General features: G+C 39.7%; 2 protein-coding genes across 2 annotated transcripts; both read left to right on the forward strand.

Annotated features, from left to right (window-relative positions):
* The first annotated feature begins 2,346 nt into the window (after positions 1-2,346).
* Positions 2,347-17,921, forward strand: cald1b (caldesmon 1b). The gene is made up of 17 exons (XM_028031290.1): positions 2,347-2,799; positions 3,055-3,158; positions 4,365-4,490; positions 5,954-6,278; positions 6,397-6,972; positions 7,078-7,206; positions 7,332-7,367; positions 8,215-8,282; positions 8,410-8,656; positions 8,768-8,893; positions 9,486-9,529; positions 9,622-9,697; positions 11,790-11,924; positions 12,010-12,153; positions 13,362-13,430; positions 13,718-13,763; positions 16,459-17,921. Exons 2-16 carry the CDS (start codon positions 3,085-3,087, stop codon positions 13,748-13,750), a joined length of 2,208 nt encoding a protein of 735 aa, XP_027887091.1. The 5' UTR covers positions 2,347-2,799; positions 3,055-3,084; the 3' UTR covers positions 13,751-13,763; positions 16,459-17,921.
* Positions 17,922-19,331: 1,410 nt separating this feature from the next.
* Positions 19,332-25,815, forward strand: tnnt2d (troponin T2d, cardiac). The gene is made up of 12 exons (XM_028033857.1): positions 19,332-19,461; positions 20,043-20,097; positions 20,225-20,235; positions 21,959-21,980; positions 22,075-22,132; positions 22,229-22,345; positions 22,443-22,520; positions 22,626-22,736; positions 24,854-24,966; positions 25,091-25,181; positions 25,300-25,337; positions 25,512-25,815. The coding sequence occupies exons 2-12, from the start codon at positions 20,060-20,062 to the stop codon at positions 25,555-25,557; spliced, it is 723 nt and encodes a 240-aa protein (XP_027889658.1). The 5' UTR covers positions 19,332-19,461; positions 20,043-20,059; the 3' UTR covers positions 25,558-25,815.
* Positions 25,816-25,899: the final 84 nt, after the last annotated feature.

Genomic DNA, 25,899 nt, shown 5'->3' on the forward strand with positions numbered 1-25,899 from the left:
ACACCGCATAAAAGGTCATCGCTGCAGCAGGCCGCGGCTCATGTACTGTGAGGAATTTCCTACCCTGCTTCGGGGACTTTTTCATGCGTGACCATGTTTGGTCAAGTGGAGTAAGGAGCTGCAGCTTCTTGATTGATTGCAAACGCCTCTCTGGCAAGTGTTTATCTATATTCATGTTAAAGTGCTTTCCCCATCTATTACTGAGAACCTCATCTGGTAGGGCAGTAGGGTCAGCTGATTAACCACGTACTGAACGTCCCCATGTTTACATCTATAACATATCTGATTAATTACGAGGAGAGTATTAAAACCCTTATCCCTAGAAAATACAAAAACGGCAAGGGGGCGTTTCGCTGCATGTTAAGGGGTTAAGAAAACCTTGTATGTTGTAGATTATTATTATTATTATTTTTACATTAGACCATCTTGTGCAATTTAACTGGAAACAAACGTCCTGACATGTCAGTATTTGACCCATCTACCTTGTAAAACTGAAAGACAGACCCTCTCAATCAGAAACCTTAAGGTCTTCAGTCAAAACTGAAGGTTAAAGTATAAAACTCTTACAGCTTCACCAACGTCTTCCATGAGATCTTTCTGATGCGTTACAACCTCTCAGTTAACGTTGGCTTCAGCTAGTGTGGTGTTAGATTTACTGGCACACAGTTGAGGTTGAAGTCTGAATTAAACTCAGCGTTGTGGCAGTGAGTAATAAGTGGAAAAGTCAGAAGTACGAGTGAAGCCATAAAAACTGGAATGCTGTTGTAAACTAACTTGTTAATGAGGTGCCACAGGCAACAACTACATGATTGTGACTACAGCAGTAGACGTCAACAGTCCTTCAGTCCTTCACCTGAAATTAGAAAAAAGTGGCGCAACTCCAAACCTACAAAAACCTTGTAGTCTATCTTGATTAACATGACCAACAGAGAGCAATAAAAGAAAAGCAGTCAAGAGTTTTATCGTTGGTTTTGCTCTTGATCTTGTCCTTTTTAGTGTTACGATTAAATGCTGAAGGATTCTCTGGCTGGCTTGACAGAACCAACGGGCCTGAACACACCGTCCTCTCTCTGCCTCAACGCTTCGCAGTAATTATTCACAGCTCACGGTTCTCTATGTTTTTCAGGATTTGCTGTGAAAAGCTATGAAAGCTGAAGGACGTTGATGCTTTCCTTGTTAAATCTGGTGATTGTAACTTTTACTGCATTCTTTGAAACACCACCGAACGGCAACAGTCCTTTGTGATGAATGCTGCTTTCTTCATAAACATTTACTGCTGATTTTAATCTTTGGTGCCCTGAAAAAGTGTCTTCCGCCTTACAGATTGTTCTTTTTTTTGTTGCTTTTTTTGTCAGTATCTGAGCTCATCAATTGAAAAGAAAGCTTTGCTAACCAACCAGACCCTATGTGGAAAAGTAAGCACCCTATAGCCAATAGGTGTGTGTTAGCTATCAAACCTTTGCAACAAGCAGTTGTGAGTCTTTTATCTAGACTTGCCATATGAATTTTAGTTTTCAGTCTTAATTTAACCATGTGATTAAATGCTTGGTTTAAACAAGATAGCTCTGTACACTGTATGAAATACTGGGCCATCTTTGTTTTTTAACTTTAGTTGATGAATGTAAAGGTGATCTGGCAACAATCTGGACATTTGACCTACATGTTGTGTTTTTATTGTGAATGTTTCAGATTATAAATATATCGTCTTTTCATAATAATCAAGTGCATTCATGGATATTATTTTAGAATTATATATTTTAAAAAAATATATTAAGACATTTTTTTTTTCTTATATTTCAGTGTGTGAGGGGCAGCACAGTCACAGCTCCCGTTTTCACTCCAACAAAAATTATAGAGTCAGAGGCAGATTATATCACATGTTTACAGAGTGGAATAAACTCTAAAGTCCATCAGAAAAATACATTTTCTTAAACAACTTTTTTTCCAATGTGCATCACAGTTTATAAAATTGCACAGTTCTGAAGTGAAAGTTAATTTTTAGGGTATTTTTTTTATTAATTACATCACTTCATGTCATTCAGGTTTAACTTTATCACTAAAGCATCAAGTTCGAAGAATTAAATTAATACCAACAAACAGGAAATAAACGTTTTTGTTTTTTCATTCATCCTCCTCACAGTGAAACAGTGATGACTGATAGTCATCATTCCTCTCATTGTAAGTCATATATACTTCTCATACGTGTTTCAAGATTATTTTCAGTAGCATCGGTTTTTCTTAACTCGTCTTTAGAACTCGTAATTCCACAATATGTACCAAGTTGTTCCCTTAAAGGCAATGTGTTTTGGGTTTGTTTGCATCCTTGGACACATTTTGAACCCTTTTTTTATTTGATTTTATTATATTTTTCTTTTACATGGGTAGAAAATCCTCAGATTTGAATGGAGTTTCAACTTTCCCACTAAATATGCTAAATGAAGACCCGTCAGCCATCATGTCAGTTCAGCTTCTGTTGCTTTCCCCACCTTTGAGCGGCAAATGCTGAAATGAAGCATTCCCTTTTACTTCTTCTGCCAGAAAACCTCTGTAAACACTTGCAAAACGGGGCTTTTGGATTTAGAGCAGGAGTCCGGCTGAGGAGGAGAAGGGAGGATGAGAAAGAAAACGAGGAGAGCGGGGAGGCAGGCTTTGCCTTTTCTGGTAGTTAAAGTCACTGAAAGAGCAAACAGGAATCCTGAGAGCTGCAGAACGGCTGAGATACAAACCAGATTGCGAAGGCTGATTCATGATGAGAGAAGAGTCGCTGTTGCTTATGGACTGAACTTCGTAGTCGCTAAGGTACTGTAAACTAACGTGCACTGTAGTTTTTATCTCTCGTATACATCATCAAGCTGTCTGGAGCCTCATGTGTCACAAATAAGAAGCTCCTCGTCTTTGATGCTCTCTTTTTCAAATGTTTGGACTGTAATGATAATTCCCACAGAACTGCAAAAAAAAAAAAAAGAAAAGAAAATAACGTGCTGGTGCAAACACTCAACTGTAAGATCAAGTGACTGACTAGCAACATGTAAGAATCGTGTTTGTGTATTTCAGTGAGTAAGAGAGGAAAATCCTCGGGGCAACATGGATGATGACTTTGACCGCCGCATGGAGCTGAGGAGGCAGAGGAGAGAGCAGATGCGTCAGGATGCAGAGAGGTGAGTGAAGACGTGGACACAAGTCAAAGGTTTCCAGTGCAAACATGAACTCAGTCGTACATGGAGAGTTCTGGTCAGAGGTTTGCAAAAACTCAACGCCAGGGGAACGAATGATCTTTTAAGTTGGGGTCTTTTGACGGGAAATCCATTGATGCAACGTACAACCTTTATGCGTATCTAAAAGGAATTAGCTCATATTATATTGTTGAAGTTGTTGTGGGTTTTGTTGTTCCGATCCACACAAAGTCAAGACCGACTTCGACTTAGACTTGATGACAGATCGGAGCTCCTCTGTGTCATCAGAGTCCTGGCAGAAAGACTGTTCCAGCTGTCTTCTCACAGTCTTCCTGCCAGCTGCTGCCAGGCGGGTCAACTAGGCCCACCCTCCAGCCCCTCGGCTTCTCGTTTCTCGAAATGTGCCAGACTCTGGAATGTTTTGACTCTCGTTCTATTTCAGCACACGATGACTCGCTCTGATGCTCTCGAGCCGTTTTAGTAATGTTTGCTCTCTTCATCTCTTTCTCCTTCTCTCTCGGCAAACAAAAATATAGAAAAATAAAAATCTAGACGTACTTCTGACAGTTGGAGCCCTTCTGTGTCAAAGGGCCTTTACATTTTTTGTTTTTTAACATCTTACTAAAAGTTTGGAGGAAAGGAAGAAGGACATTAGCAAAATAAAAGAGAAGAAATTGAAAAGATGTAGTGAATTTGCTTCATGTTCAGGTTTTTATTTCTATGTCAAAGAAGATGGAACCTGAGTGAAGTTGGCCCCCCCACCTTCTTCAAATTAGACAAAATTGGTGTCAATCAACTCGGCTACGTTTGTGCTGGTTTGTGCAGCAAAAGTTTTCGTTTGTGCTGCTATCATTTTAAAGATATTAGGAAATGTTTTAGAGGTCATCAAAGGTCAACCAGCCCTCTTAATATCTTTAAAATGATAGCTGCACAAATGAAAATCTTTGCTGCACAAACCAGCACAAATGTAGCCGAGTTGATTGACACCCATTTCGTCTGATTTGAAGAAGGTGGGGGGGCCAACTTCACTCAGGTAGTAATGGCTCACAAGAGTGAAAGCCCTTCTCTCAATGAAAAGGCACAAATCTTTGCTTTCCGTCCCATGTCTTTTAACTGCCCTCGTTTCAATAAACTACTCTGAAAACAAATAGATTTTTATGTAAACATGCTTCATCTGGGGCGTTTTTTCAGGGGCGTTTCCACAAACGATGACGATGAGGAGGAGGCTCGAGAGCGAAGGCGACGTGCCAGGGAAGAAAGGAAGAAAATGAGAGACTCGGACGAGTCTGAAACGACGGACACGGCCAACAGTAACAGGTGCCGGACAGCCACACAAGACGACTGAGGGGATTCACATTCTGAGTGTTTCCAATGCAACTGATGCCCACCGTGACAAAAACACTGTCAACATGTTACAAACAGGCAGGGGAAGTTTTATTGAGGGTGCTTGACAATCGTGTTTGTGAGTGTGACAGGGAACCTTTCTAACCTCCTGTGACTTTAGCCTGCACAAAACAAACAGCAAGCAATTCCGCTGAATTATTTTTGTAGCCCTGTTGCAGCATTACTTTGCAAGCACTGGCTGCAACGTATGTTTACAATTGGAGAAAATTTAGAAGTAGTGTTCACAGTCCAAATGCTGACAAGATTTTGTCCACACAGGGTGATGCAAAGGCTTAAAAATGAAGTTTTTTTAATAACTTAAGTTTTGTTAGTTATTTAAAAAAAGAAGAAAACTATGCTGGTTTTCAGTGCAGAGCCATGAAAACCTCTCAAATACTTTGGAGAAACCTTCACATGACTTTGACTTGTGTTTTCTTTTGGGGGTTTTTCAGAAAAAGGTAAATTTCATCTGTTTATTTTAACTCTAACCCAGGCCAAGCACTTGCAGGTTACTTCCCCAGACATTAGAGAGTACTTTCAGGGACATTTCAGGATCTTACAAGGTCCTTTCCCAAACTTACCAGGTATAGTCATTATTCCTGGTAAGTTTGGGAAAATTAATGAGAGCAGGTACTTTCAGGAACTGTCCGATGTTTGAAGCTCTTAAAATTTCTACTTAAAGGAAGCAACGAGGTATTTTCCAAGAACTTACATTGCTCTATGGAACTTATCACGTACATTCTGCAAAATTCTGTTTCTGAACTTTCATGAATTTCTCCCAGAGCTTAGATGTTACTTTCCAGAAACTTGGAGGTTATCTTTCAAAACCGTCATGTAACTTACTTGGTTGTTTTTGGAGATTTCATGACACTGATGTGGAGTTTTCTTGGAACTTAAAAAGTTACTTTCCAGCAGCTTAAGACTGCTTTCCAGTACTTTGAAGAAACTTTGATGAGGGGTTACATGAAATATTCATGTATGTTTTGGAAGGTGAATGGTCAGTCATATAAAAGTCCCTGGTAAGCGTTTGGTAGGATCCAAGAAAGTACCAGGAGATGCCTAGTAAGTTTCACCAAAAAAGTTCATTGTAAGGGTTGGGAAAGTATACCTGGTCAGTTGTATGGAAGTTCTGGAAAGTACCTGAAAACCTTCAGTAACATTTCAGAGAAAGTAACATCTGAATTATTGGAAGTTACTGATATTCTTAAAAGCTTTCTCCAAAGAGGTTTTTTATTATTATTATTTTGGCAATAATAGTTTATTAATGTCAATTTTCTTCCTCCTTTTGACCGAAGATGACAAAGCATCCACTCATTCATATGAGATTTAATTTTAGTCAAATGTGGGCCTACGTCAAAGTTTCCAAGCCTTGTGAAAAAGATTTCGTGTTTGTTTAGCGCGATGGAGACCGAATCGTCTACGACTGTTCCTGGAGGAGCGGAGGATGACCAGGTTCTGCTGGAGCGCCTGGCCAAGAGGGAGGAGCGCAGGCAGAAGAGGATGATGGAGGCGATGGAGAGGCAGAAGGAGCTCGACCCCTCCATCATCTCCAGCAACGGCACGAACGGCAGCCTGCAGGAGCAGTCCCTCGTTAGCAACGGCAGCAAACACACAGAGGAGGAAGAGGACAAAACAGAGGAGAGGTCTGCTCAGGAGGAAGTCACAAATACTGAAACAAACTCATGGGGGAAGGAGGAGGGAGAAGAAAAGAAAGAGGAACAGGTGAAAAAAAGTGTTTTTTTTCTTTCTTCTTTTTTAATAATAACAAAGAAGAAGCAGCTTTTGTCTCTTTGGAGGCGAAAGAACAGTCACAGGATGCTGACACACGATTTGTTTTTAGGAGACTGAGGAGAAAACGGCAACGACCGAAGTTGAGCAAGAGGACCCTGATTCAACGACGAACCACAGAGAGGAGGAAGCTGGTCCAGACCAAAACAAGGAGGAGGAAGAAAGGAAGATGAGAGAAGAGGAAGAAAGACAGCATGAAGAAGAAAGAAAGCTGAGGATGGAGGAGGAAGAGAGGCAGAAAAAGGAACTCGAGGAAAAAGCAAAGATGGAAGAAGAAGAAAGAAAACTAAAGGAAGAAGAGAGGAAAAGGGAGGAGGAGGAACAGCAACAGAGAGAGATGGAAGAGAGGCTCAAGAAAGAGGAGGAAGAAAAAGTGAAAAATGAAGAGGAGGGAAAAGAGAGAAGGGAGATTGAGGAAAGACAGAAGAAAGAGGAGGAGGAGAAACAAAAGCGGGAAGAGGAGGAAAAGCTGAACCGGGAAGAGGAGGAAAAGCACAGAAAAGATATGGAGGAGAAGGCGAGGAAAGAAGAAGAAGAAGAAAAACAGAGGCAGGAAGTTGAGGATAAAAAGAGAAAGGAGGAAGCTGAGAAGCAAAGGAAGATAGAGCAGGAGGAGAAGAAGAAGACAGAAGAGGAGGAGAAGCGGAAAAAGGAAATGGAAGAGAAGAAGAAGGAAGAGGAGAGGAGGAAACGAGAAGAAGAGGAGAAAAAGAAGGAAGAAGAGAAGAAGAAGAGGGAGCTGGAGGAGAAAAAGAAAGAGGAGGACGAGAAGCGGAAAAAGGAGGTGGAAGAGAAGAAGAAAAAGGAGGAGGAGGATAAACGTAAAAAGAGAGAGGCTGAAGAGAAGAAGAAGAAGGAGGAGGTAGGACTGTAGTTCTGACTGTGGTCATTGTATTATAACAGTCATCAGATTTATGTAATAATATGATAACATTAATATCACGTTTACATCATTTCCCTCTCTGTCTGACCTTTTTCTGATTGAAGGAGGAGAAACCTAAGAAACTTGGCTTTAAGGAGAAGGTAAAACTCAACTAGCACTTCTTTGCCACCGACGTGTTAAATTTTGACCTTTAAGTACGCCTTTGAAATTTTCCCTTTTTCTTCGTGGAATAAATATACCTGAATATATGCTATGAAGATACGTTCAGTTATTTTAGAAATTGGTGTGGAAGTTTATTCTGTAAACACAAGAGTCCTAAATATCCATACAGGAGGAACTATACAAACCTCCAGTAATATCTGCATAAATGCCCATTAGCAAGTTGCAAAAGGAAACACACACGTCAGCAAGCTTCTGGCATTATTCAGGTCAGGTATGATCACTACGGGGTAGAGCATAACCGACCCCACAGCGTAATGCTGCCACCACCGTGTCTGGATGCACCTTCACTCCTCCAAACGTATTTTCTCAGTTTAGGCCAAACATCGTCATAAATCTTTCCTCCGGAGCAGCGCTTTTTGACACATGCAAACTTTAACTGAGCTGGAAACGCATCGATTTTATCTGCAACTTGCAGCCGGACATTTATTTAAATGTTGATAAATTTGTAGGTGTAACTTTGAACCAGCGTAAATGAGAGAAAATTCATGGACTCCAATTTGCAAGACAGTTTTTGTCTATTACACTCACTCAAGTTGTCTTTGCGTTCGAAATGATCAAAATAAATAAAATAAGAAATAAATATATTTATATATTAACAATATATGAAGCTCATGCCTATGATGAGTGTATGTTAAATTCTCACTTGTACCGTATTATATACAGTATATATACTGTATATATATATATATATATATATATATATATATATATATATCTCTTTCAGTTAAGGTAATATGTGTAACCTTTTCTTCCTCTCCATTCAAGAATGAACCTACCAAACAGAATGGAGCCATCTTTGAGAATAAACTGAAGAAAACAGAAAAAACAACAAGGTAAAACTTGAAAAACCTCACCTTGACATAAAACAAAATGAAAGCTAACCAGACAGAAGACCCTCCGCAATCCCATATTCTTCACTGCCAAGTGCTGCTGTAAATAACGGCTTCGCTGTGCGAGCAGGGACGGCGTTCCTTCCAGCAAGGCAGAGGACGCCGAGCGACGGGAGGCCGAGCGCAAGCTGCTGGAGCTGAAACAGCGGCGGAACAACGCCGAGAGCCAGGAGATCGAGAAGATGAAGCAGAAGCAGCAGGATGCGGAGGCTGAGCTGGAGGAGCTCAAGAGGAAGAGGGAGGAGAGGAGGAAAATCCTAGAGGAAGAGGAGCAGCAGAGGAAGAAGGACCAGGAGGAAAAGAAAGCCAAAGAGCAGGTGATCATGTGCTTCTGTTAAAGGAAGTATCTGCAGTTTTAGTTGGAGGCCGAAACGTTTTGCTGTTTCGACAATTCATGCTATTTGGTTGCACTGTTGCGTTTCTAACAGGAGGAGAGAAAGAGGATGAAGGAGGAGATAGAGAGAAGAAGAGCAGAGGCTGCAGAGAAGAAGAAACAAATGGGGGAGGAAGCAGCAAAACCTGATTTCACCATCAGTCCAAAAGGCTCCTCTAAGGTGAGATTTGGAGAAACAAATTATATAGATTTTATTACAGACTCAGAGTCCAGATTACATACAAAAGAGAACAAATACAATAAAATAAAAAAATAAAAAAAAATAAAAAGTACAATAAAAATAAAGTAAAACGACTCCTAGCTATTCAGAAGGGAATCATACCAGTGTCTCCAGAGTACAGATGAGTATTTAACTGCACTATATTTGATATTAGTCAACAGTATTATAATTCTATTATTAGACTCGTTTAAATTGTTAACTTTAGCACAATTTCAAAACCTACAGCATGTAGTTAATGAAAAAACGTTCCAAATGCTTATCTTGAATCATTTTAAGTACTTTGGTGTCTATCACCTCAGCATATTGTTGGCTGTGTTGACTGAAAATGAGTGAAAATGAAAGAAAAGAAGCTAAAAAAGTATTAGAGTACCATCGGAAAGTCTAAGACGACACTGAAAGATTTCTGGAAGACAAGCTCCCTTTCTTTAATAAAATATTGTACATATATCTAGATTGCTGACTTTCTAACTTCACAGGTCAGGTCAGGTTGACATGTATTGTTAATTTTGAGCAACGCTGTCTCATCCTACAGATTGGGGAAAAGGCAGAGTTTCTGACCAAGTCTGCTCAGAAAAGGTGGGTCAGACGACAAATAGCCCCAAATATAAATAATCAAACATTTCCCGCTTTATATCTAACATGCAGAATGTTTTTCATCCACTCAACAGCCCAGCGAGGGTGTCACATACTCCGCTTGTGCCAAAGATTGGGAACAGATTGGAACAGTTTACCTCCGCTATGCAGGTGAGACTTAATACAATCAAATTCACCCTCAGTGAATGTAAAAAGGGAAAAAGAGGCATTTCCAGAAATGTATGTATTTGAATTCTTGCTGAAATTAAAAGCGGATAGAACAAGGGTCTGCAACTTGCACCTCCATCCCCTGTCCCTCCCCCACCCCCCGCTGTGGCGAATTCGGCCGAAATTGCAAAATAAATTGAGTAATGTCTTAAAATTGAATTAAAATGTAATTTTAATTACATTTTTTCCTGTTTTTATTCAGTATTCGCATAATTGTGTAACATTTTGTTGTTGTTTTCTTGCAATAGATTGCATTGCATGTGCTTTTCTTTTGGTTTTTTGTTGTTTTTTTTACAGAATTTTCTGTCAACTTTAACCTAAAAACAAAACTAAAGTTGTTCTTTTATTTGAAAATCTAAAATTGCTGCACTGTGAATTTTGAAAAAAGTTATTTTCTTTCAAAGACTCACTCTCACGCTCTAAGCAAATTTGTTTCAGCCAGTCGGAAGGCAAGAACGACTCTATTGGCAATAATAGCTTATTCCTGGTCTAGATAGAAAGCTAGTGGCGGCATGAAGTGCATTGCAAAAGTGTGGATATTTACTACAAACTTCAGAATAAAGGAATGCACTACATGTTCACAAATAAAACTGTGGAGAATCTTAAAGCAGAGTAAAGTCATAAAACAAAATCCCAAGCTATAAACATCTCATGGAGCGCTGATCAATCCAACATACATCCACTAATAAAAGGCAAATCTCCTTCAACATGTCCTCCACCTAAACCAATGTTTCTCAGTATCACTGCCCTGCATGTTTTAGGGTGTTTCCTACCTGACAACAATCGAGACAACAATGCTGAACATGCAGTCAGCTCGAAGCACATGTCAGAGTGTTAATTCCTAAATCCACAGAGAATCAATCTGTGGCAAGACTTTTAAATTCTCCATCCAGCCTGTCTGGGATTGAGGTGCTTTCCAAAAAGGATTGTATGTCAATTTTTATCTGTGGAGACAGAACGCAACATCCCTCAAAAGACTTTTGCAGGTCAGAAGTAAAGTGAATGTAGATAAACTATTGATTCAATGAAGGCTGAATCCAGAGGCATGACTGGCTTTTTAGATTTGGCCTTCTTCTGTAAGAAAGCACACACACGTACTAAACATTTCCTTCACAAGCCAACGAAGGATGGCAATATTCTGTACGGTTGTGCGTTTTCAAAAATGTGGGACAACAGGAAGTGTGGAAATGAGCAACACTGAAAAAACTGTTGTAGGGTCTGATCATACCGGAGGACTTGGGATGCTTGGGAGGAACAGTCCCGCCCAAAGAATAAAAACCTCACTGAGTTTTAAAAAGCAGTTTAATAATCTATGGACTTCAGCAGCAGCAGACAATCCGTCGCCAAGACCTAAACATGCCTATATCTGGAAAATACTGTAGGTCTGTGATAATGTTTACTTTGTTTTGATCAGAACCCTATAAAAGAGATGCAGTCCAGCGATCGGGGGAGGATTTCACTACGATTGGGCCAAGATTCCCTCGCGATTCGGTTGTGCTGACTTAGGCTGCAGTTTGTAATAAACCTTTGTTGTTCAATCAAAGTTGTGCATGCAGAGTCTTCTTCCTGAAGCATCGCCATGCCAACATCTTGTGGACACTGACAGAAGACTGTCTAACGTCATCCCATACAACTTCCTTCAAAGCAACGTTTTATGAACACGTTGCAGCAATCCTTTTGCCGGCAGAGCAACTACTTTGACTCTAAATACTAAAGTATCGGTTATGGATTTAACTCCTGCTGGGTGGTTGTACAAACCATGTTGATATTTCAATGTCTTGACCAACAAAGCAGAGCCCCTTAACAAATCAGCTGATTCTGTGACTGCCTCCCCTGGCAAGTCATTGGAGTAACAAAGTTGGGCTGACTTCAACCCCCCCTCACTACATCAATCCTTTAACTAAACACATGGAAACACACACACACAAAAAGCAACCACTGGCTAAATGCAATGAAAACGTTTCAAAAACGAACTCTTCAGTGCGTTGCTGTATGTTGACATGAAGGAACTGGACTCCCCTCTTTTGTCCCACAGGGAAACAAAGAAGTAAAATCCCCCAAGTCTCCTTTGGCCGACATCCCCACGGGAGGCACGCGCAACATCAAGAGCATGTGGGAGAAAGGCGCCGTGAGCAGCCCCACCCCTGAAAGTCCGGCTCCAGCAAACAAGGTGAGACGGGATGCCGGAGAGGATCAGATGATTATCTGGTATCAGAAGGAACATCAAAGGTGAGAATCCTTCTCAACTCTTCCAGGATGTGGCTGGTATCAAAGGAAGTGTGGCCGGACGCGGCAACAGCTGGAAGGGAAAGCCTGCAGAAGCAGAGAAGACCCCAGCTCCAGCTCCAGCTCCAGCAGCAGCAGCAGCACCATCACCACCAGCAGCTGCAAAGCCACCAGTAAGACCTGATGAATCCTTCTCTTCATGCAGCCACTATAACAAGACACCAGTGTTGCCTTGTGACAGTAATCTTTTGATATTCTGAGCATGCTAATTTCTTCCCTTGCACGTCGACGTATCAGTCTTTTGTTCACTAGAGCTTTTGTGCCGGAACGGTGTGGCCAACAGGAGTCTGGTGACCCCACATGGACTGTTTAACCAACAGCATCTGCTTTCACTTCTCACCGCTCCTTTCATACTTCTCACACTTTTTCTAAAGTTTTAACATGTATTTTTATCTAAACGCCTGAAAGGAACTTGTATTAAGAACTTACTTACGGTGCTGAAATTGGGATAACCGTTAACATTTTTATTAAAAACATTACAGTGGATATTTATCTTAGTTTTTCATGCTTGGCAACAGTGAGAATTCATCATTCTACATCAACGCAGCAAAAAAAACAACAAACTAAAACTAAAAAAAAAATTTAACTGTACATACACAAATTGTGTCTCTGCTGAACTGCTACTTGGTGGACATTGTGTTCTTGTCCAGAAGTAGGATACAAGCTGCTAATCCCACCAGCTTCTGTGGAGACATCACACCGTCTCCCCTTACAGCAGCGTTTCTGAATGACGTGTCACATTGTTCTGAAGCACAATTTAAGAGCAAAATGACTTTGGGGTCAAATGTGACTTGTGACTTGTTGGCTCAGCGTGCTGCAACGTTTGCATCAACACCCCCCTCTGATGGAAAAACGCTACACAGCAGTCTAGAGGACTGGCTGTGTCATTTACTATTCCTGGCTTTTCTTTGATTTATTTCCTGTTTGCTGTGGTTTTTGCATTTTTTTTTTGCCTTTATGATGTCCTTGTTATTTGAAGTTATTTCCTGAATTTATTTACTAATATGATGTCAACAAAATAATTTTTTGAGGTTTTTTTAGTGTCTTTATTTTCCCATCAAGCAGATGCTAAATTAAATAGAACTTGTTACTGAACATATCGAAATAAATACTATTGAAATGTTATTTAGACAAAGCACATGCAGCAGGAAAATGTTGATAAGAATCAAATGAGCAACATTAGGCATTATCGGGCACAATAGTAATCAAACCAATTTCAGAATCTGGTGAATGTACATTATTCTATTGATTGTTGCAAAACATTGTTTGAAATTACAACACAAGGTCAGACTAACGTGATTGTGTTCCTTTAACGTGACAGGAGGCAAAACCAGGTGAAGTTGGTAAACGCAGCATGTGGGAAGCCAAGAGAGCCTCTGCACCAGCCAAGGTATCAGACGCAGACTCACCAATTATTTGTCTTTAAGGACAATCCACCAGTTCAAAAACTATTAGGCATTAGTTTCTGCATCTATAATTCGGTTAATTTATGCATAGTTCAGCTTCATTAATCAACAAATTCTCTTCACTCTAATCTATATCCATATGCATGTGTATTCTTTATAAATAGGTGTTGCACTATATACAAAACTGAATTAAATTGATTTACTTTATGAAGGTGTCCGAAATAAAGGAGACGTTTACTCCATTAGTTCCTGCTGTCGTTCTTGTTTCTAGGTGGCAGTTGGAGGGAAAAGCAAGTTCAATTAGAAAGACCCAAACGGTGAGTGACTGACACATATTTAGTGCATTTCCTCATTGGATTTATTTATGTTCACTTTGTAGGTTGTTTACATGAGTTTTCTAATTTTATCTGCAAAGAGCATTTTTTATACTATTTTAGAAAACAGGCAAAAATGACAAAACATAAAACAGATGGTTATGTTTACACGTTTGTTACGAATGAGCAAATTAGTATCTTTCTGCACTCAAAGCAGGTTTAGGGTTAGAGTATCTGGTGCAGCTGCAAACCTCCCAAACTGACAGGCTGGGCAGGGAAAGCATTAACGAGAATCCAAGACACCCATGGTAACTCTGGAGGATCTGCAGAAATCCGCAGCTCAGGTGGGAGAAATTGTCAACAGACCAAATATGAGCTGTGTGACACACAAGTCTGGCCTTTATAGAAAAGTGGAAAAAAGAAATCCACTTTAGATGCAAACATCTGGAAGAAGGCGCACTGGGTCACATATGACCGTCACTAAACGTTTTTGCGAACATGCCAGGCAGCCTGAAAAGCGTCGGGCTGTGAGGATGTTTTTCCTTAGCAAGAATCTGCCTGAGCTTGAACTATTTTGCAGAGAAAAACAGGCAAACATTTCCGTCTTCGTATTCATACAGGCGCTATAAGCTTTAAAAGAGTTGCAGCTATAATTGTAGTGAAAGGTGATTCTGCAAAGTATTGATTTAGGAGGCTGAATACAAAATGCACCACACACTTTTTTTCTTTTAAGAAACAGAAGGTAAAAAACAATAATGGTGGACTTTGTGTCAATTTGATGTAGTGCTTCAGCTTCAAATAAATAAATAAGGTACCTGGCTAATTGAGTCAAATAAAGGACCGGATCAGTTTTAACTCTTTCTACAAATGTGTAAGACAAGTCATGTTAAACCAGCGTTCACCTTTACCAGTCAGGTATGTTTGCTTATATCCTTGGTAAGACGAGGAGGCTCTGACTGATTCATACCCCATGGGGAGCCCATAACTTCCCCAACCCACCTACTGCACTTTGTAGAAGAGTAGTTGCTCTCTGTAAATCAAATCTCCTGCCTGGGATATTTGGGCACAGGCTCAGATCTGCGGCACCGAGGTCTATATTTAAAAACGTCCACCATGACCTTGTTTCCCAGTATAAAGAAAGTTCCAGACTCCTGACGTGTCTGTCGTGTTTTTTGAAGCACACTGTTCACCGAGTGTGCCACCTGGATAGCCCAGTGACGCGCGGAGAGCCAGTAAGCCGTCAGGCATACCGCAGTGCAGCTGCTTGATTTTCACATTAAAAATGAGTGCTGGGAAGGATTACCGACACTTTGAGCTGCGAGTCGGCCTTGTTCGCCAGGCTTATTCAATCTACACAGCATATCCCGTCGTATGGAAACATGTCTTTAGAAAATCATGCAAAATTCTTAAAAATATAAACACACATCATATTTTTGTGAGTGTTCAAGCACTTTGCTATGCCGCTCAGAATGAACCTCATTTGCCTCTGATTTGTGCACACCAGAGCCAAAAACAAGCAATGAGATTAAAACACTTGTTTGTAGACATCCAGTCCTGGATCTGACCTCCAACTATAATATATTTTTTGAGGAAAACACCTTCCAGGCCATGTTTTTTGGTGACAAAAAACCCCAAAGGTCTCTTAGAAAGGGCACCAGTGTTCCCTTGTGGGCAAAAAGAGAGCCATCCTGAAGGTCAGGCATTGCGAAGGCACTCCCCATGTCAAGCTTCTGTGCTAGAGTAATCAGACAGACCACAACGCACAACTTGAATTTTAAGAACGTAATCTAATGAAACCAAAAGAGAATGTCTTGGTCTAAAGAATACTTGTAACGTCTGGAAAAAGCACGCACTGCTCATCTCTTTGATTAACATCTCTACTGTGAAGCACGGTGATGGCTGCATCATGCTGGGGGGGGGGGGTGTTTTTTGCTAGCAGAAACTGGGCGCCTTGTCGAGAGGGCACAGGGTGCATTCCAGCCTGACAGTAACTTCTCTCTTATATCTTTGAGAAGTCTAGCTACAGCCTAAACAAAAATGACACATATCTGGAAAGACCTAAAAATGGCTGCCTGGCGAAACCGTCTAATTCATCTCGGTTGAGCTTAAGAGTTTATGTGGAGAAAAATGGTAGAAAATACGCCGTAACAAGTGTGAAAAGCTTGTAAAGATACATCTAACCATTCTTTTGCTTGTAATTACTGCCACCGGTGTTTCACCAAAGTATTGACTAAAGACTGTGAATCTTTTCACACACGCGGCTCATTTTGTCTATTCTGAATCTAGTCCGTTTGGTGAAAAAGGTTTGAACATGCAAAAATCTGGAGAAAGTTAAGTGGTGCGAATACTTTCTGGATGCGCCGTAAACGGAGAGGTGTCAGCCTCAGCCATAAATAGCAATCCTTGTTTGTTCCCTCCCAGTGTCTTCATGAGAAATGGACAGCTGAGGAATGAAGTGAAGGGCAAATGACCAAGTTTCAACCACAAAGAGGCTTATATTGACGTTGTAGTTGAAGTTTCTAAAGAAAACAAATGCCAGTTTGAGCTAGCCAAGTACATTCATAAAGGAAAAGGGATATAAAGCTTTGGTAAACAACCTTGAGGTTAATGCTGCTTCACACCTACTAAACTATTAGAGTATATGTAGCAACTTTGACAGATGCAGTGACTAATGCATCTGATGTCTTACTCTTTGCAGGCTTAAAAAGTAAAATAAAATAAAAACAAAAAGACAACCGACAACTTCATGGTCAAGCTGTTTCCTGAAAAGGTTTCTGCTCTCCTTTGGGCTCCTTTGCCCTTCACCACACTTCTCATTCCTACCAGAATGGGAGCCGACGTTCCACGCTGCCAGTCATCTGCACCAGCTAACATCTGCTCGAGTAATTCTGCACTGATGCATATTTGATCACTTTCAACCCCAATCAAGGAGAAGCTGATGTGATTACGCCTAGTTTCGGCTACCTAGATGACTACCGTGAGGACTCGTGATCTGTTAACCAGCTGTAATATGACATACAAATGTGACAAAAACGTTTAATAACTAAAGAGTTATGCTTTTACAATTATAGTGATCTTTAAATACCAATATCGGAAGTTGTTCTTTGCGATGCATGCCCCAAGGAACAAGTGAACTAAGCAATTTCTTAGAGCCTCCAAACCAACAGGGGGCGCCCAACAGCCCTGCAACTTTCACACAAAGTCTGGTTTACACATCATTCTTTTTTATTTTATTTTGTTTTTTCTTTTTTGTGTGGGGTAAATATGTTGTAATTGTGTAACACAAACCTTGTTATCCTCTATATTCAAACTTTAGATCAGTGTAGTATGATGGTGAAGAAAATATTTTGTACTTAAATGTTTAAAGGCAGCCACGCTGTGTCATGCTTCTCATTTCTATGCAAAAGTAAGGACTAACAACTTAAATCAATGTGAGTATCAGGGAAAGCATTTCGTCTTTGTTTTTGTTTTTTTAAGTTAAAGTACATTCTCCTACATCATGTCCACCATCTTTTCAGACAGTAGACATTTCTAACTCTAGATGTCAAAACAAAAGAATACGAAGATATTCTGATATTGTTTTTTAAAAACTTGAGTGACATCACTGTGAACAAAAGCAAATGAATATGAATTGAAGGAACAAGCAGTTAGTTATTGTGTAGCAAATAATCTGCTACACAATAGTAGCATAATATAATGGTTAATATTATGGATATTAATGTTATGGATATTAACCATAATGGTTAATATCCATAATGGTTTGAACATGGAAATATGCTGTAAAGATGTGGTAAGATGTGGTTGTTTGAAGGCCCCCAGTCAAAATTAGCTAGAGGCCCTATGTATCTGTGGACCAGCTCTGCCTTAAAATGTTTCTACTTTCAGCTTCTTGAAAATGTACACAAAATGGCAATAAATAAGTACATTTTTAAAAGCAATTCAAATTAGAACCTCAGATATTTCTGTTTCTTACTAGTAAATTAGTTTAATCATTTTTCTAGTTCTTCTTTAGGGTTAATATAACACTTTAGAAAGTCCTGGGATTGAAAATATATTTTATGTCATGTCAATTTGTTTTAGATTATATTGCTAGTGATGTTATGATTAGACATGGGCCTGTATGAACTTCTCACTGTATGGCCTTGAGTAGAACGATAAAAATTTTTTTTTTTTTTTTAAATGTTAACATCATCCAAAGCAGAAACGTACAAATTAGACCTACTACTGCTGTAATGTAACATATTGTTTATTACAGTTATGTCTTTGTAACATTTATCATTTTGAATGAATTTGAATTATTAGTATTTTTATTGCATAAACAACACCTACATTTAGTTGTAGTTGTCCTTATTTTCTTTTCTGTCCTTTGCAGAGTAAGAACCTTGTTAATTAGTCAAGCTATCTGCTCTGCCGGTCGGCTTCTTGATAGATATTACTGTGTTCTTTGCACATGGGAATATTTTCAGATGTTCAAACTTGTCTTTCATATAAGCAAAAGTAAAGAGTAGCTGCCTCCTTCCTTCCAGCAGTGTGTAGAAAGAGGCGTGGCGTTGCTTCATGCTTCAACTACATGCTCCTCACAGCAGGGGAAAAAAACCTCTGGGCACATTGACGACGCTTCCTCTGGCACCTCATTAAAAAGACATTAACAGCGTGAAACAGGATGATGAATGATGAAACCGTAGGTTTTTAAAACCTCGACATACCTTCATATCAGAAACAGACCCATGCCTAATTATGATTTATGCAATCCTTGTTGTCATCATCACAGAAGGTAACATCAGCGTAACTATTTTGACTTGATCATGACTCTGTTTCTGGAGACAGCACCTGTCAACCGGACATTGAGAGAAAAGCCTGTATATAGTGCCAGTGTTTTACTAAGTTCTTAGTGACTTTTACTGAGATGCTTTATAGATCGGTGAGTGGCCGTCAGCATAAAGAGTTATAGAGCTCCCAAGGATCCGAAATCTGTTTGTATCACGTAGTTTGTCTACCAGAGAATGTGTTGACCTTTAACACATCAGTTTCTGCTGCAGAACTGATCAGTTTTTCTATCGAGCTTCAAATTGTTCTCACTTTATCAAATGGACCGCTGGGATTATTGTTTTTTTCAAGGTTTTCTTTGCTGCCATTCTCACATGCCACCTTATTTTGTGCTGCAATTCAGTCTGTGATACGTTGGATCAACAAGTTAATGATCTGCACCTACAACCACCTTCTTCTTTTTTTCGTTTTGCACCTTGCCTAAATGTTGTTGCGATTTGATTTGTTTGACAATGTTGCCGTTAGCAATAAAATAAAAAAAAAGTTGAAAAAAAAAAACCTTGTTCTGGTTGTGTTGCGTCACTTTCTACCAGCAAGAAAACAAACCCAGTACCTTCAAACAACTTGTTAAATTATGAGGCCTAGTTGAAACTCGAGGAGGTGGTGAAAGATTAAATGGCTGCATGATATTTTACCAGAGCAGGAATATACCTGCAGAATGTGTGTGTGTGTGTGTGTGTGTGTGTGAGTGTGTGAGTGAAACAGTGCCCTGGTGTCCAGCTTCCTAACAATAGACTGGTTAGCCATAGGGCGCTACAGTCACGTGACTAGGAAGGGTCGGACCATGTCTCCTCGATGCTCAGCCTGCTGGTGAAGCTCGAGGAGTTGAAGTCTGAAGCTGCTCATCTCTGACCTCCCTCTGTCTGGGTCACAGGTAAGAATGATTAGCAAGTTAAATACGAACATAAAAAAGTCCAATTTGTGAATTCAGTTATTTTTACTGCTTCTAAAATGAATTTAAATCTGTAGTTTGTTTTCCTTAATAGTGATTCTCAGAGTGAAACGTGCTCATTCGTACTCTGCCTGCTGACTTGTCTTAGACTCGTATTGATTTTCTCAGTTTGAAAAAAAAAAAGATCTGAATAAAATCCAAATTAATAGAATATGAGTATTGTCTGGCATATTTTTCAGAGTTTACATGAAAAGCATGTGTATTGATCAGGAAATAGTTTTGCATTTCCCTAAAAACACATCTGATCTGTAGATTGCCATTGTTTTCTTAACCCACTTTTTTTTTTTTGCCATTTATCATTTTAAGACATATTTCTGTAACGTTTTCAGGTGACTATGAGCTCTATGGTTCATTTATTTCAACAGTAGTCTGATGTTTAGTCCAATAACAACAATAACACTCAGCTCTCTGTGAGCCGCTGCCAGTTTCTGTTGTGTTGTTTAATGATCAGAAATATTTGCCAGTGTAAATATAGTCTGATGGGGGGGGGGTCCATTTTGCAGAGCTCAACCAGAACCAAATGTCAGACACAGAGGAAGTAGCGGGCGACGAAGCTCTGTACGTAATCAGTTTTATTGTCCGAAATAAAATATTTGTTTTGCAAATGTAAATGATTTTTAACTAAGGTGTCTTGTTTGTTTTTTTTTCCTATTTTTTTTTTGTCTGTGTTTCTGTCTTGCTGAAGAGAGGGAGAAGGTAAGAAAACTGAGATTTCACATACCTAACCTATTTTATTTAAGTCGCACAAATAATGTCCAACATATGAATAATTATGCACCAGAATTCGTCTCGCAGTTGATAAATTTTTTGACCAGTTCCAGTATTTTTCTTTTTTAATATTAGGACACTTGTATTGGTCTCGAACTGAGACCATTCAAGAATTGCCCTCTTTGTTAGCAATGCCTTGGTGGATTTTTGAAATGTTCCTGATTGAAGATCAACCTTTATTATAACCTCAGCTGTTGCAGCTGTTGGAAAGAGGGCCAGACTACGGCTGAAAATAAATGTATATGGGTTATTCGTGGTGCTTTTCTTCCCCGTTTTGGGATGGGTATGAATATCTTTACTGTGCATTTTATTGGGTCTATTCTGTGATTTGATTGTCAGGCCCATAGGAAACTCTGAATGTGGCATAGACAAACATCAGTCTCACCTATCAGAGCTTTATACTCTGGATTTATCTTTTAATAATGTGCAAATGGATGTTTACACAGCTTAAATGGGCTAGAATGTAATTCTGGCACGTATTAGTAGCTTGTTTTTTTATTATTATTATTATTATTATTTCATATATGAATAAAGCTGATATCCAGACAGAAAGAGAAAGTTACTAGTCATGTATGGGTCAGATGAAAACGTAAAAAGTTTCAAGGCTTTTATTTGTTATACATGAATGAGACGGTTACTTTATCTGAGTTTTGATCTATACTGTTGAGGTCAGTGTGCTGGAAATCTTTACGGCTCATCTGGACATCGTCTCTAAAGAAAGTTTAACTTTTTAGAACCGTGTGTTCTTACACCAGTCTACACCCATGAGCCGAGTATCTGGAAATACATTTAAACAGAGTAATGACAATAAAACATGTTTAATAAACGGGTCACATACTTTCTTCCTCCAGCGGTGCCTTTTCAAAAGTATTCACACTCAAGTTTTTTTTTAATGCTTCTTTTCCCATTACAACCACAAACATCAGTGTCTTCTATTGGAATTTTCCCCGGCAGGTCAACGGCGAGTAGCTTATTCCTGTGAAATGAAAGGAAATAACTTCTTAAAGAAACAAAAGTAAGAAAGTCAGTCTCCTCTGTTAGAAATTTGCTGCACAACTTTTTCCTGTCACCATGAATCTAAGCTAAGTTTAGGTCTTGCCACAGATTCTCAATGGGATTTAAGTCTGGACTTTGACTGGACCGTTGTAACACATGATGCCTTGGACTAAGCCATTGTGTAGTAGTTCTAGCCGTACATTAAGCACTATCGTCTTATTGTAAGGTGAACCTCTGCCTATAGTCTTAGGTTTTTTAAAAAAAAAAGCTTTTAACAAGCTGTCTTCTTTAACTGTCCTCTCCTCTGTCCATCTTCTTCTCTGAAGAAATGCTTCCCCGCAGCATGATGCTGCCACCTCTTACGGCTGCAATGCCGTTCTTCTCGCCGCTTTGCCGTTAGAATAGGATTTGTGGAGATCACAACTACTGGTGATCCAGACATGTGAATCCCTTCGGTTTTCTGAAAATATGCTGTTTGTGGTTTGAATGCGACAAAATTTTAACAAATGAAATAAAAATAAATAAGGGCCGTGGTTATATGCTAAAGTGTTTTCAATAACTGACTCACTCACACTGACCTCTATGATTTCATATTTGTCTGGTGGTGGAAAAACACGCCACTTCCTTAATGACTAGGCTGTTTTCCTTTCTTTAGATGAGTCCAAGCCCAAACCCAAGTGAGTGTTCGGCTTCTCTTCATTGCAGCAGTCAGCCTTCCACTGCCATCAGGATTCATATTATGTAGTAATAACGCATCTCTACCTTCTGCAGGTTCATGACAAATATTACAGCCCCAAAGATGCCTGATGGGGAAAAAGTGGACTTTGATGTAAGTTCATCTCCTTTTCTTTTAGTACTACATCCACTGGGATCCTATTAGATCTTGTCATAAAGGATGGCCCTTCGATTCCTCTTGTGATGCCAGGACATCTACAGGAAGCGGCAAGAGAAAGACCTGGCTGAGCTGCAGGGTTTGATTGAAGCCCACTTCGTCCAGAGGAAGAAGGAGGAAGAGGAGCTCGTCGCCCTGGTCAACAGAATTGTGAGCATTTCTGCTTCAAAGGAGTGAGGTTGATCTGACAAGACTCTATAATGATAATAATAATAATCTCTAACTTCTGTGTACAAATGTGTTTCAGGAAAATCGTCGAGCCGAGAGAGCCGAGCAGCAGAGGATCAGGGCAGAGAGGGAGAAGGAGAGGCAGGCCAGACTTGCGGTACGGTTTCTCTGCAGAAATACTCACTTCTTCACTGCTCTCTGATAATACCTGGCAGCACAAAGAGAGTTTTTTTTTTCTTGTTCCTTTAAACCTCCCCTACAGGAGGAGAAAGAGCGCAAGGAGCAGGAGGAGCAGCGTAAAAAGCAGGATGAGGACGCCAAGAAGAAGAAGGCGCTGTCGAACATGAGCCAACAGTACGGCGCTGGTCAAAAGGTCTTCATTTGGATTTTAATTTGCTAAAGCGTTTCAATTTAGGATCAAAATAGGAAAGTACAGTTTAAAAAAATATATGGCAATCGTAAGATCTTCTCTAGGAGACGAGTTAAAAACTAGTAGATGTATAAAAAATAAATGAGTTTGTTCCTTACATAACTTGTTTTATTTAATTTAATTAAGTATTTTTCATCAATTTAAATAATAATCCCACGAAGCAACAGTTGCCTGTATTTTCAGGTATAAAGGGCTGAAAATGCTATGGTTGAAAATAGGCCTGAAACGATTCCTCGAGTGATTCAGGTACCTCGATTCTTAATATTCCTCGAGGAAAATTGATCTGCCTTGAAGCTTCGTTAAATTATATTTTGTTATTTAGCACACCGTGTTCCGGTCGGGTTATTACTTGCTCTCACTTCCGCCTGAGTTGTTGAGGAAAGCTAAGTGTTAGCAGCATAAAAGTCCAGTTTTCAACTTCGGCCTGGGAGGATTTTATTGATTCGTGATAATGTCCGTTTTTCGGCAAAACGACTTAAAATGACTGGCGCGATGCCTGGAGTACGGCAGCTTTTCTCCTCCCAGAGCTGCCACCTGGTGGCCGGTTCAGAGCGAACAGCGGGGAGGAGCGCTGACAGTATGGTGAGCGGATATTAGCACTGCGGGTGGCTGCGCATTAGATGATTAATGTCAGCGTAGCTTTACGGACATCCATCCATTTTCTTTCACCCTTTGTCCCTAATGGGGTCGGGAGGGTTGCTGGTGCCTCTCCAGCTACGTTCCGGGCGGGAGGCGGGGTCACCATGGACAGGTCGCCAGTCTGTCGCAGGGCAACACAAAGACATCCAGGACAAACAACCATGCACACACACACTCACCTCTAGGGAGAATTTAGATAGACCAATTAACCTGACAGTCATGTTTTTGGACTGTGGGAGGAAGCCGGAGTACCCGGAGAGAACCCACGCATACACAGGGAGAACATGCAAACTCCATGCAGAAAGACCCGGGCAGGGAATCGAACCGGCGCCACTGTGCAGCCCGCTTTACGGACAAACTGGAAAATTAATTTCTTATCATCCCGGTTGCAACAAATGGGTGGCGGAGCTCATCGTGACGACACGTAGCTGGTAGACGTTTCTGTGTGTGACAATCAAAGGTGTCACATCCCGTGGCTAACATGCACCCAAATAAAAGCTATAAATGTCTGGGCACGTTGAGAGTTCTGTTCTGTTAAAATGACTTAAGATGAATACATAAACAAAATGCTGGAGCGTTGTAAGCGTATTTGTGAGCCTGCCTCTTTATTATTGAATTGAATGTAATTTCAGATTTTTGTATAACTTTTCTTCAGGTTAACTTGGAAAGTGAGTTACTATTGTCACGAGTTAATTTTCTAAACTATAGAAAAGTTATTGTTAGGGGAGCTCAAGTGTAAAAAACTGGACTGATGTTGATACGCGATATTAACTCTGCTGTTATGTTAGATTGTATTATTTTATCTTTTTATTTTATCCTATTACTCGATAAATTGTAAGAATAATCGATAGAATACGCGATTACTAAAATATTTGTTTACAACAGCCCTAGTTGAAAACATAAATAAGTCATTAAATAAACAATTTCATATATGAAAATGTAAAATAAAATACATACTATAAAAAAATCTATATACTTTTTTGTATTTATAGTCATTATACATTAGAAGAATATATATTTTTAAGTATTTGCTTTTGTGCTTTGAATTTATTTAATCGGCTTTAGTTATTAGAATCGGTGGGCGGGGCTAGCGCTGTTATAGTCAAAGCTGATTGGTCTGCTGAGATAATCATGTATGTCTTAACGCATGAGTCGAAGTTTTAGTTCATGATTTCAGTCATCGTTTTTAGATTTTTAATATATATAGATTAATCACTTTTGAATTATTGGTGTCAGCATGCCTGCAAACCTGAAATTTGCTAAGAAGTGAATGAAGTATTTTACGTAAAAAACAAAGTTACTCAAACTGAACCCCTGCCATTATTATTCTAATATTTGGATCTTCTTTTTTTCCTATTTCCTGGTTCATTGTAAGAAGGAAGTTCATCAGGTTAATAGTTTACTTTTCATCTGATAAACAGAGTGACACAAGGAGAGGAGGCAAGAAGCAAACCGAGAGGGAGAAGAAGAAGAAGATCCTCGCTGAACGCAGGAAGCCGCTCACTGTTGATCACCTCAGTGAGGACAAACTCAAGTACGACTCAGCTTGGCTTGTTCTTTTGCTCAATTAGTCCCAGAATATTGGTCTGGTTTTAATACACATTAAAATGTTCCTGTTTGATGTCAATTTAATGAGAAATTACAACAAACGTATTTAGGGAGAAGGCCAAGGAGCTGTGGGATTCGCTGAGGGGCCTGGAGGATGAGAAGTTTGATCTCAGCGAAAAACTTAGAAGACAGAAATATGATGTAAGTCTGGCACAGCAAAACAAGCATCGTCAGTATATTTTGCTTACATGTCAAATGTCATGCTAGCGTCTGTGATTTTCTGCAAGCCACTAGATACTTGAGGTTTGTTTCCTTGCAGATTAACCAGCTTCTCTGCCGAGTTCAAGACCACCAGAGGCAAGTCTTAAAAAGAAAAGAAGTGCATTAGTGTACCATATTTAATTCTCAAACCTTGAAAGAGTTACCAGATTGGATCAAAACTAATGATTAGAATCACTCCCTGTGCTGTATCACAATACAAGTTGTACCCTGCACACTGATGTTCTGAGTGTTTTTCTCTCCATGTTTCAGTGCCAAAGGTCGCGGTAAGGGGAAGATGGGCGGCCGTCTGAGGTAAAGCTGCTGCGAGACGGAGACGAGGAAGGCCTTCGCAGCAGTAGCTGACCCGCTCAAATACTCCCAATTCTGTTTATTGTCCCGTTGTCTTAGAGTACATGTCAACCATCATGAGATCAAAACAATAAATAGGTTATTTCATCCAATCCGATTCATTTCTATAAACCATTAATAGCCCATTTGTCCCTATGTGCATTTGTCTCGCATAATCAGATAACACTGTAATAAATAATAATAATAATAAAGATCTGAATGACAACAAATGTGTCTCTTCTAGCTTTAAAAACAAATATTAACAAGGAACCAAAAGTGTTATTAGATCCAAATGAACATTTAAAGGCAA

Source organism: Xiphophorus couchianus, chromosome 2 (assembly GCF_001444195.1).
Source record: "Xiphophorus couchianus chromosome 2, X_couchianus-1.0, whole genome shotgun sequence".
In the NCBI taxonomy this organism is placed as follows: Eukaryota; Metazoa; Chordata; class Actinopteri; order Cyprinodontiformes; family Poeciliidae; genus Xiphophorus; species Xiphophorus couchianus.